Genomic DNA, 12,090 nt, shown 5'->3' with positions numbered 1-12,090 from the left:
ATCCCTTTGACATTGTATCTAGTTTTGACCAAATGGATTGGAAAGCCCTTCCTTTATGCTCCTATAGACATGTTATGCTTTTCCCTCAGACTTTTAGTCGATATTTCCTCATTCAACGCTGAGAACATCACACAGCAGCCTACCTGGGTCAAGTATTTAGTCACAATACCGCTCCCTTCCCTATAATATGTTGTATCGGCTACACTCTTGTCCTTTAGGATTTCATGTTTAGTGAATATTAACGTCACAAGATGTGAATTTGAGGGGGGAAATCTCTACATTTGATGGAGGAAAAAGTGGAGCTTGCCTTGCTGGAGCTCTCGGGTTTCAGCCAGGCAGCTATTGAAATGTAGGACTCTCCAGAATGAAGCTCGTTCAGGGACAGGACGTGTCACTGTTCCATATATGGTCGAAGCTCCGCCCAACAGCGCGTCATATTCTGACAGCGCGCATCCCGTGGGTTTAGAGTTTTGGCTCCCGGGAAAGGTTCCACTCCTCGGGGATAGAGGGTTGAGTTTTGTATGCTTCCATCCCATTCTGCAAGACGCTAAAGGCCTCTCATCAACCTCTCCTGTGTCCAGGAACACCTCCATAGTAATCATTTCGTTTATTTTGTCTTCTGGAGCTGGAGCGCATTGCCAGAAGTGGTCGATTCACTGAAGCTTTTTTTGTTGTTGTAAATGCTTGTTGTATGATGACTCCAGCTTGAGGAGCCATCACCAAAAACCAAAAAGTTTTCTTCAAACGCATTTCGAATAAAAACTAGAATAAAACAGAAGCAACTACAACCATATCCTGCTATTTGAAGGACTTCTTCAACGACTAGGATCACGTTCCAACCAGCTACCGAGATAGACTACAGTAACCCACTCTGTGAATTGTTCATGTCGTGCCAACACAGGACGGGCTCAAGGAGACAGGACTTGTGAACTCAACTGGGACTTTTATTTCGTTCTACACGTTTTAACTACAACAAACTTATTTTACTGTTATTTGTCAACCACCAAGAAGGAAAGATTGCTCTTCAACAACTACCTTCCTATTATTCTCATTTGGCTGGAGCGGGTTTGTACGAAACTGTTTTAATGTTTGGAATTCAGGAAAATATAGGCTTACCTAGAGGAGGGACGACAATGAAAGAGGAACCGCTGGGCAGCGGGATGAACTCGGTCCGCTCGTGGATGCACACATCTGGGGTAGTGGATGCGAACACAGCCGCCCAAAGGTACGTTTGCCAAACATCCCATTTTTAATGCATTTCTCAGATTGCCCCTAAATCCCCACATTGCCATGTATCAATTACAATCTCCCTATGCGACTCTTCTCTTCAGCGGGTTCTCCAACGCTCATTACTTCATATTACTGTTAAAGTGACAAATCAAGAAATCTCTTGTCTCTAAAAACGTGCCTTTCACACCATCTCCCAATGTTTTCATCTGATGCTAGCTCCATCTGCAGTGTATCTCTCTCCCATCTAACCGAGGTGCTCCTCTCTCTTCTCCTTCTCCCCGCAGCGGTGTGGGTTTGGCTCGGGCACACTACGAGAAGCAACCACCGTCCAACCTCAGAAAATCCAACTTTTTCCACTTCGTTCTTGCGCTGTATGACAGACAAGGACAGCCGGTGGAGATCGAACGGACAGCTTATGTGGACTTTGTGGAGAAGGACAAAGTAAGCGCCATTTCTTTGGAATATCGTCCCATTTTATTCATTTTTTTTATTTTATTTTTTATTTTCACCTACACAGTTCATCATTTGGTGGTAAAGGCAGGAACACGTCATAGGCGGTGGAGGAGACACGTGCAGTTATGTGGATTTTATAAATGACTTCGAATGTCGCAAAATTATTTTATACATTTAGTTTTTATATTTTTTACTCTACATAGATAGATACACCCCCCCCCCCCCCCACCCCACACACACACACACTTGACCCCTTCATAATAGCCTATTTTGTGAGCTCATAATTACCACATAAAGACAAATATCAACAAAACACAGTAAATGTATGTGAACACTGATTCAATGCTCATTATTTTCAGGAACCAAACAGTGAAAAAACGAACAATGGGATACACTACAAACTACAGTTACTGTACAGCAACGGTAAGTGGTATAGCTACTGATAAGGAAATCAACTGTGTCTAATTATTATGAAGTGAATCAGTACAAATCAGGGATGCGTGCTTGGACATTGATTCTGTCAGATAACGTTGTAGGGTGGTTGTTAGTCCGATATTGGGTTACATTTTTAAAGTGGTAAATTGCCTACAGTGTCGGTCGGTGTCAGCTAGCATCGTCTGTGGTTAATCCACGCTCAGTTAGCGATGCGTGGTGAATCAGATCCACGTTTTAACCTGACGCGAACCAGATGATGATCATGAACATGTATTGAGATGACACATGTTTATTAAAAACAAAACAAACCGTGTTTTAATTATATTTATTTTATATCAGTAAAAATTGTAAGACATATATTTTCTAAAATATAATGTGTAAGCAAAATCACAGTGTAAATTACAATATATAAAATATATATACTTTATTCACAGGTGTCAGAACAGAACAGGATCTTTTCGTACGATTAATCGATTCCATGACAAAACAGGTAAGATTTGTTTTATATATAATGATCTGCAATGCCAAATTGTATGCTTATGGTGCTTGAAATATAACGTGTTGTGGAAACGTGCGTGTTTTTCAAATGGACCCTAATTACAGAAGATATATGCTTCAATTATGAGCCTGTAAGTTATTAGGCCATGTGTGGTTGTGTTTTTTTTACTCGTTTATATTTCACTATAAATCAGCTCGCTCTCGGGTTGGGGCGATTGTAATTGTTGTTATTCTTTTTTATTTGATACAACTTTTGTGACTCGGCTATAGAGATGGACAGTTGTAGATATCTGATATATAGTTAATTACAATAATAACCTTTAGGGGCCTCTCTTTAATTCGGGTTGTAAGCTCCAGGGGTCTCCCGTATACCCGTGCACGATTCCCCTTAAATGTTGATTTCATTCGCAGCAAAAGTGTTGAATGGGGTCTATTTCATTTCTCTTTTTAAAATCGTGATTATACTTTGACATGTGATATTATATATATTTTTTGGGGGGAGAGAATGCTATAAAATATTTAGCTGATATTACGGTTCCTGAAATGAATTGGTTTTGTAGGTCTACTACCGTGCTTTGTGTATTGGCTCGTGAGCGCATTTTTAGTCAATTAACCACTAATTTGTCTTATGTGCTAATAGATGGGATGTCGTAGCCATCAACAAACATAGGTCTTATCTGCTATGTAGTATAATTGTGCGTTGACAGTCCATCAGTTCAGAAATGTTCAAATAATTATTTATTGTGACAAACAGAGGAGACTATTATTGCTAAAAGAAAGTCTCGGTTCAATAACAAGAGCCCCTTTTAGTACGAGAGGCCACTTGAGTGGACAATGTGGCGCGTTTCCTCAACCTGAATGTTTTCGGAAATCACTCTCGGCTAGTATGGGCTTATTGTTAAGTGCACTCCGCCAAGTTCACTGAATAGCCTTTAGCTTCAGAGTCTAGGGTTAAACAGCATTATTATGACCAGTTTTTTTATTCATATTTTGTCACCTCTTATTATTATATAGGAAATATAGGCTACACGTTAGATTCGCCCCACTCCTCGTTGACTGTAGCCTATAGGTCTGTCTATGATCAGAGAGTCAATGACGCTGAACCGGCAGTTTATAGATTTCTGTTTCTTCAGCCGAGACACGGGAAATAAATCACATGATGATAACTGCAATACTCCCTAAATCCCTCGTATATAGATGTTGTAGCTCGGCTATGTGGTACCCCTCTCACCTCCAATGGAGCAGAGCTGTTTCGATGTGTTTTCAACTACTACCAGAAGCACCAAAAACAATATTAAAATCCCTATCTCATTTTGCTGTGAAATATTTTATGTAGTGATGTGTTTTATTCAGCCGCTTATGTCCCCTCTTGCTATAGCAGCGTTGTTGTTCATTGTTAAATCAATTGTGATAGGCCCTATAGTGTGTCACGCGTTTTACTTAATTGCTAATTATAAAGAGTTTATCTTTGATTAAAAGCCCCGCTTCTTTGGTTTTACATTCATCCAAGATGTAACGGCGGTGCGCGCGGGATAGGCAGGCTGCTGTTGTCGGGCTGTAGCCGTGCATCACAGACCCGGGGCAGAACGAGGGGAGGGAGAGAGACAGACAGAGAGCAAAAAGAACTGAGGCCGAGCGCACCTACAGCTCCACGCCATCTGTTAAAGCCAATGCTCAAAAATTACTCAACCGAACCCCCCCGACACCGCTTTTTTTTTTTGTATCCGAGAAAAATCATTGTTAGCGGCTCAAAATAAACAACAGATTGCCCATTAGCTCTTTCCCCCGAAATATGTGTAGATTAGAATGGCGCTGATGTATACGGAAATGGGTATTATTTACACCGCCCATCTGCAGCAGAACCAACGTGGTGTTGGTATTATCCTGGGATAAATTAATAAAAAATAGATAAACAACATATACACATATTAACCTATTTGACATGTTTTTGTTGTGGTCTAGCAAATCATTTAGGCTATTTATTTACATTACAATATATATAAATATATATTTTGTAAAGAAATGAATTGTTTGGAAATTATCTACGAGAAATGAATTTATATTTTCAATTTACAATATAACCTATAAAACATAAACTATAAAATTGCTGTATGTAGACCTATATGTCAATATTAGTAGGCCTATATACTTTATTAATTAATAATCAATTATATAATGAATTGATCCATTTATGAATTGAATGTTATTGTGGTGTAGGTTAAGGTGTATATCCTATAGCCCACAGAGATCGGCGAATGTGCAACGTGTTATATCCAGTTCGATATTTTAAACGTCTGCTTCTGATGTATTTCTCGCTTTGATTCCAAGGCCATTATCTATGAAGGTCAAGACAAAAACCCAGAGATGTGCCGAGTGCTTCTCACACACGAAATCATGTGCAGGTAAGAGCTTGTCACGGTGATTAGCTACATTTCAACGTCCTTTTAATACATGCTTGTTTAAAAAATATATATACATTTTATATATTTCTTTGCTTTGTTATTAAAATGCTGAGTTTTTTTTTTTTGAGGAATCTCCTTAGTAGATGTATTAACGCATCAACCTCAATCTCTTGTTGCAATGAAAACACGGCGGTCCATATCGGCAGAATCATAGCCAATTTTACATAGGCTGCCTATTCTCAGACATAATATTATGCGAAATAGAATATTATAACTAGGGAGGTTGCATTCAATGACCGTTAGGTATTACAGGCCAGAATCCCTGTATCGATTTAGCCTTCTATAGTTGGGTTTGATTGGTCGACTGACAACAGACACAACACAGAGAACAGATGACGGCACATTCCTGTGTTCTGTCAACGGGCGTTCCTTTTGACTCGCGGAATAAAAAAAAACACAAATGGGGCTTTGATAATCTTGCCCCCCCCCCCCCCTGCATTAGATAAAGTCACTGCTCTTATGAAGTTGGGTTGAATCCCTGTTTGTCACGAGCTGACCCACACAGTAGCCCACACAGCAGGCGTCATCCTGCTCCAAGAGGGTCGAACTACACCTCATCACCACGCCATAATGTACACAAAAAAAGAAGCTTTGTTTTCCCTTTAGATGACGGTTTGCATATCAATGAATGTATCAGAGGTGTGTGTGTGTGTGTGTGTGTGTGTGTGCACACACGGCTTGTATTTAAAGGCCGTTTCTGTTGAAAACACAGATGTGGTTTGGAACTCTAGAAGTGGAGGACTGTTAGACGTTGTTTATTCACTTTAACTTTCAGTAGCAGCTTTAAAGAGCTTCACACTCTCCTCACACCATATGGTGTTCACTGAGCTCGTCTGGACATGTAACCATCACACAACTAGGCTTTAAAAAATAAAATAAAAACATTTTGGTATAATTTCAACATGAATAAAACTGTACCAAACAGTATTGGATCCGGTCCTATCCCCATCGGTAGCTATGGTTAGACCCCAGCACCATAACCAGCACCAGCGGCTAAACCGAGACAATGCTACTTCAGTGAAAGATTGATGCAGGGGCTGCACGGCTTCTGAGCGTTCTAATGAATCTCTGGCCTATCACAGAAAGGCTGGTTTTGAAGATGGCCGTCTGCATCCTCTCCAGAATTAACAGCTTGACAATTAGAGGGAAACAAAAAAAGCTGAAGCTGTGGAAAGACGATTCCCCAGCCTCCTGGCGTCTTCTGTTCTCAGTTCAGTGCTAGAGACACAACACCACAAACATGTTGTCTCCCTGAGACTAGCAAACGTGCAACAGCAGTGCTCGGCAATGCTAAGGGCTACGTCTCAAATGGGCACCCTGTTCCCTACGTAGTGCACTACATTTGACTATAGGTCTATGGGAATAGGGCTCCATTTGGGACATAGCGGCAATGCTAAGGACTACGTCCCAAATGGGCACCCTGTCCCCTACGTAGTGCACTACATTTGACCAGAGGTCTATGGGAATAGGGCTCCATTTGGAACACAGATGGAGGAGATGTTTACCCGTTTGCCCTGCGTGGCGAGACGGACTAGGTTCCATACCAATCAACAGACAGACAGACAGCTAGCGCCAGGCATACAGGCACAGCTCAGCAACAATCATTATCTGAACACTGTCACGCTTAGATAAATATACAATTAAAGAATTAAAAGAAAATGTTACGAAGTAACAATTAAACATGCGGAAATCCACACTTGTGTGAATCTCTTTGAGCTGCAGTTTACACACGCAGCCCAAATCTGATATTTGTTTTTTAACCAATCTGGATCTTTTGCCTATCAAAAAGGGTCAAAAGATTAGAATTAGTCTGCCTGTGTGAACCTGACTTTGATCACATCTTAATTTCCTCCTCTCTAGTCGGTGTTGCGATAAGAAGAGTTGTGGCAACAGGAACGAGACTCCCTCAGACCCCGTTATCATCGACAGGTAAGAAACAAGACCGATGTTCGGTTACAGATCTTTTCTCTATTCTGGTTTAGTCGTGTGGCGTGTGCTGTGTGTATGTGCTGTGTGTATGTGCTGTGTGTATGTGCTGTGTGTATGTGCTGTGTGTATGTGCTGTGTGTATGTGCTGTGTATGTGCTGTGTGTATGTGCTGTGTGTATGTGCTGTGTGTATGTGCTGTGTGTATGTGCTGTGTGTATGTGTTGTGTGTATGTGCTGTGTGTATGTGCTGTGTGTATGTGCTGTGTGTATGTGCTGTGTGTATGTGTTGTGTGTATGTGCTGTGTGTATGTGCTGTGTGTATGTGCTGTGTGTATGTGCTGTGTGTATGTGCGGAGTGTATGTGCTGTGTGTATGTGCTGTGTGTATGTGCTGTGTGTATGTGCTGTGTGTATGTGCTGTGTGTATGTGCTGTGTGTATGTGCTGTGTGTATGTGTTGTGTGTATGTGCTGTGTGTATGTGCGGAGTGTATGTGCTGTGTGTATGTGCTGTGTGTATGTGCTGTGTGTATGTGCGGAGTGTATGGGCGGAGTGCGATGGTAATGGTTGTTGTAGTCATTCTGGGACTGTTGTTGTAGTCATTCTTGGGGATTCTGTGGTGCCCAACTTCTGTCTCTCTGTCTCGCAGCATTGTACTGTCTCTGTGTTTGTTGTTCTCCTGTGTTGTTGCACAGGTGGGTTGACTTGGAAACCCGGAGGTCTCTGTGGGGGTTTGGGTAATTGCTAGCAAGTTGTCAGGGGAAACAGTTTCCTCGGCCTTTCCTCTCTCTGTGCTCTGCCCTGCTGTGAGGGAGTCTGTTGTTAACGCTTGGCTTTCCATTCAGACTTGTATCATTGAGTGGCCGCCTCCTAATTTACGAACAAGTGTTTTTTATTCAGTACTCTGTCATTGATTTCACTATACTGTATTTCTATGTGAATCTGAGTGCTTGGCTGCCGTCCTAAATGCGGCCCACTGTCCAGGAGAGCTTGATATGACGTTAGATGTATTGTTACTGCTACTGGCTGAGCACAGTTTTCTCAGTCGGAGTTCATTGGATGTGAACAAGTATTTTGGGAGAGGGAAAGACGATGAGTTAAAACCCCGGGTGAAGTATGGAGAAACCAGGAGAGGGAAAGACGACGAGTTAAAACCAGGGTGAAGTATGGAGAAACCAGGAGAGGGAAAGACGATGAGTTAAAACCCCGGGTGAAATATGGAGAAACCAGGAGAGGGAAAGACGATGAGTTAAAACCAGGGTGAAATATGGAGAAACCAGGAGAGGGAAAGACGATGAGTTAAAACCCCGGGTGAAATATGGAGAAACCAGGAGAGGGAAAGACGATGAGTTAAAACCAGGGTGAAATATGGAGAAACCAGGAGAGGGAAAGACGATGAGTTAAAACCAGGGTGAAGTATGGAGAAACCAGGAGAGGGAAAGACGACGAGTTAAAACCAGGGTGAAATATGGAGAAACCAGGAGAGGGAAAGACGACGAGTTAAAACCAGGGTGAAATATGGAGAAACCAGGAGAGGGAAAGACGACGAGTTAAAACCAGGGTGAAATATGGAGAAACCAGGAGAGGGAAAGACGATGAGTTAAAACCCCGGGTGAAATATGGAGAAACCAGGAGAGGGAAAGACGATGAGTTAAAACCAGGGTGAAATATGGAGAAACCAGGAGAGGGAAAGACGATGAGTTAAAACCAGGGTGAAGTATGGAGAAACCAGGAGAGGGAAAGACGATGAGTTAAAACCAGGGTGAAATATGGAGAAACCAGGAGAGGGAAAGACAATGAGTTAAAACCAGGGTGAAGTATGGAGAAACCAGGAGAGGGAAAGACGACGAGTTAAAACCAGGGTGAAATATGGAGAAACCAGGAGAGGGAAAGACGATGAGTTAAAACCAGGGTGAAATATGGAGAAACCAGGAGAGGGAAAGACAATGAGTTAAAACCAGGGTGAAATATGGCCCCACCAGTGGATATCAATGCCAATGTTTGAGTTGTTAGAATATCTGTTTGCTTAGCGGAGAGTATTTGGTATCTGACACAGGGAACATCTCTCTTTAGCGGAGAGTATTTGGTATCTGACACAGGGAACATCTCTCTGTATTAGTAATCAAATATGGACGGCCAGTTGCTGCCTTTCACTCAGTCAGTCAGCGACAGAGTCTATGTGTCAACCAGTGGAACACAGAGCTCACAGACGACTCACATTCTGGACTGGAGCAGCTCTGGCAGAATGTATGCAGGTTTACATGTATTCACAATCACGTGTATGATTGCATTCTGGGTATTTATGCGTTCATTCACCGCCATTAATTACACACTTTTCTATTATGACTGTAATATGTGTTTATGAACGTGTGTATTATGACTCTATTTTATATTTAGGTCATTTTGTTGTTACTTAGAAACATATAACATTTTTATTAAAGGAATGTTGTTTTGCGGTAATAGGTTAGAGTTAAAATGATGCTTTTCAGACCTACTTCAGTTGTACACATCTATACGCGTGTTTCCACGTGTTTCTATATCACCTCCTATTGGTTGAGAAATGGACTTCATTATTTGACAGTAGAATGACAGCGTGTGTGATGTGATATGTCCATGAGGGTGTGTGTGTGTGTGTGTGTGTGTGTGTGTGTGTGTAATGTCATCTGTCCAGTATTAGTAATAACCTGTTAACATGGTAGATTTGACTAGTTCTGTGCTTAGCACTGTTATCACTCTGCAATGTTGTTGCTTAATTTTATTAGTATTTTATTAGTATAGTATTAGTATTTTATTAGTATATTATTAGTATTTTATTAGTATATTATTATTATTTTATTAGTATTGTATTAGTATATTATTATTATTTTAGTAATATTTTATGATTATTTTATTAGTATTGTATTAGTATTTTATTAGTATTTTATTAGTATTTTATTTAATATTGTTTAACTATGGTGAACTTGTGGCGCTGACTGCGAGGGAAGGGAAGACGGTGCAGACTGACAGTCCAAATAGTCCATAGAACTGCTACACCGCTGACTGAGAGGGAAGGGGAGACGGTGCAGACTGACAGTCCAAATACTCCATAGAACTGCTACACAACAGATGAGATCTGAGACGTAATTCAATCATAGGTACAAAAAAAAAGAGAGAAGAAAACGCTGTGTCTCACAGAACCTCGAGCCAGTGCTCTGTAAGTCTCACAGCGAGCCGGTTTGTTATGGTGTGAAGCAGAGGAAACGTGTAGCCTAGCCGTTCCCCTCCCTGTACCCTCTCAGAGGAAACGTGTAGCCTAGCCGTTCCCCTCACTGTACCCTCTCAGAGGAAACGTGTAGCCTAGCCGTTCCCCTCCCTGTAACCTCTCAGAGGAAACGTGTAGCCTAGCCGTTCCCCTCCCTGTACCCTCTCAGAGGAAACGTGTAGCCTAGCCGTTCCCCTCCCTGTACCCTCTCAGAGGAAACATGCAGCCTAGCCGTTCCCCTCCCTGTAACCTCTCAGAGGAAACGTGTAGCCTAGCCGTTCCCCTCCCTGTACCCTCTCAGAGGAAACGTGCAGCCTAGCCGTTCCCCTCCCTGTACCCTCTCAGAGGAAACGTGTAGCCTAGCCGTTCCCCTCCCTGTACCCTCTCAGAGGAAACGTGCAGCCTAGCCGTTCCCCTCCCTGTAACCTCTCAGAGGAAACGTGCAGCCTAGCCGTTCCCCTCCCCGTACCCTCTCAGAGGAAACGTGTAGCCTAGCCGTTCCCCTCCCTGTACCCTCTCAGAGGAAACGTGCAGCCTAGCCGTTCCCCTCCCTGTAACCTCTCAGAGGAAACGTGTAGCCTAGCCGTTCCCCTCCCCGTACCCTCTCAGAGGAAACGTGTAGCCTAGCCGTTCCCCTCACTGTACCCTCTCAGAGGAAACGTGTAGACTAGCCGTTCCCCTCCCCGTACCCTCTCAGAGGAAACGTGTAGCCTAGCCGTTCCCCTCACTGTACCCTCTCAGAGGAAACGTGTAGACTAGCCGTTCCCCTCCCCGTACCCTCTCAGAGGAAACGTGTAGCCTAGCCGTTCCTCTCCCTGTACCCTCTCAGAGGAAACGTGTAGCCTAGCCGTTCCCCTCCCTGTAACCTCTCAGAGGAAACGTGTAGCCTAGCCGTTCCCCTCCCTGTACCCTCTCAGAGGAAACGTGTAGCCTAGCCGTTCCCCTCCCTGTACCCTCTCAGAGGAAACGTGTAGCCTAGCCGTTCCCCTCCCTGTACCCTCTCCTTTGCCTGCTAGGATCCCTGGGAAGGCAGAGGAAACACGAGGTCTTTTTCACTTGTCTCACCCGGTGATAATGTGTATTCGGGGTTTCAAAGTCAGGCGAGCACTTTAAAAACAGGGCGTCTCTGACATAATGAGCGCTAGCTGCTCTTCCCATAAATTTGCTTGACTTTGTATTGTGACTAAAACACAGCTAAAAAGGGATCTGGTGTCTCTGCATTCTGTGCTTCAATCTCACCCAACAATGGGAGTGTAACAGAAGTCCAATAGGAACATTGGACAGAGAAGGAAGGGGGGGGGGGTGATCAGGGCGGAGAGTGGATGGAATCCCATGACAGAGAGAGGGAGGGGGAGGGAGCTAGATAGAGAGAGAGAGGGGGGGCTAGATAGAGAGAGAGAGGGGGGGCTAGATAGAGAGAGAGGGGGGCTAGATAGAGAGAGAGGGAGCTAGATAGAGAGAGAGAGAGAGGGGGAGGGAGCTAGATAGAGAGAGAGGGAGGGGGAGTGGATGGAATCCCATGACAGAGAGAGAGGGAGCTAGATAGAGAGAGGGGGCTAGATAGAGAGAGAGAGGGGGGGCTAGATAGAGAGAGAGAGAGAAGGGGGGAGTGATCAGGGTGGAGAGTGGATGGAATCCCATGACAGAGAGAGATTGAGAGAGAGGGAGCTAAGAGAGAGAGAGAGAGAGGGGGGAGGGAGGGAGCTAGATAGAGAGAGAGAGGGGGGCTAGATAGAGCGAGAGGGAGCTAGATAGAGAGAGAGAGATAGAGGGGGAGGGAGGGAGCTAGATAGAGAGAGAGGGAGGGGGAGTGGATGGAATCCCATGACAGAGAGAGAGAGGGA

General features: G+C 43.5%; 1 protein-coding gene across 1 annotated transcript; it reads left to right on the top strand.

Annotated features, from left to right (window-relative positions):
- Positions 1-493: 493 nt before the first annotated feature.
- LOC115117666 (transcription factor COE3-like) lies at positions 494-7,746 on the top strand. The gene is made up of 7 exons (XM_065022873.1): positions 494-1,225; positions 1,515-1,671; positions 2,043-2,106; positions 2,553-2,608; positions 4,945-5,018; positions 6,939-7,007; positions 7,701-7,746. Exons 1-7 carry the CDS (start codon positions 1,086-1,088, stop codon positions 7,744-7,746), a joined length of 606 nt encoding a protein of 201 aa, XP_064878945.1. The 5' UTR covers positions 494-1,085.
- The last annotated feature ends 4,344 nt before the right edge of the window (positions 7,747-12,090 follow it).

Source organism: Oncorhynchus nerka, linkage group LG10, assembly GCF_034236695.1.
Source record: "Oncorhynchus nerka isolate Pitt River linkage group LG10, Oner_Uvic_2.0, whole genome shotgun sequence".
NCBI lineage: Eukaryota > Metazoa > Chordata > Actinopteri > Salmoniformes > Salmonidae > Oncorhynchus > Oncorhynchus nerka.
The sequence above is the reverse complement of the archived record's forward strand: the minus strand, read 5'-3'. Positions and strand labels throughout refer to the sequence as shown.

What these genes read in the sequence shown, in the direction of transcription:
- LOC115117666 (XM_065022873.1), top strand. Translation starts at nt 1,086, where the DNA reads ATGTTTGGAATTCAGGAAAATATAGGCTTACCTAGAGGAGGGACGACA. An exon ending in TCGATTCCATGACAAAACAG is followed by an intron (nt 2,609 to 4,944) that starts GTAAGATTTGTT and finishes TTTGATTCCAAG; the next exon opens with GCCATTATCTATGAAGGTCA. An exon ending in GACCCCGTTATCATCGACAG is followed by an intron (nt 7,008 to 7,700) that starts GTAAGAAACAAG and finishes GTTGTTGCACAG; the next exon opens with GTGGGTTGACTTGGAAACCC.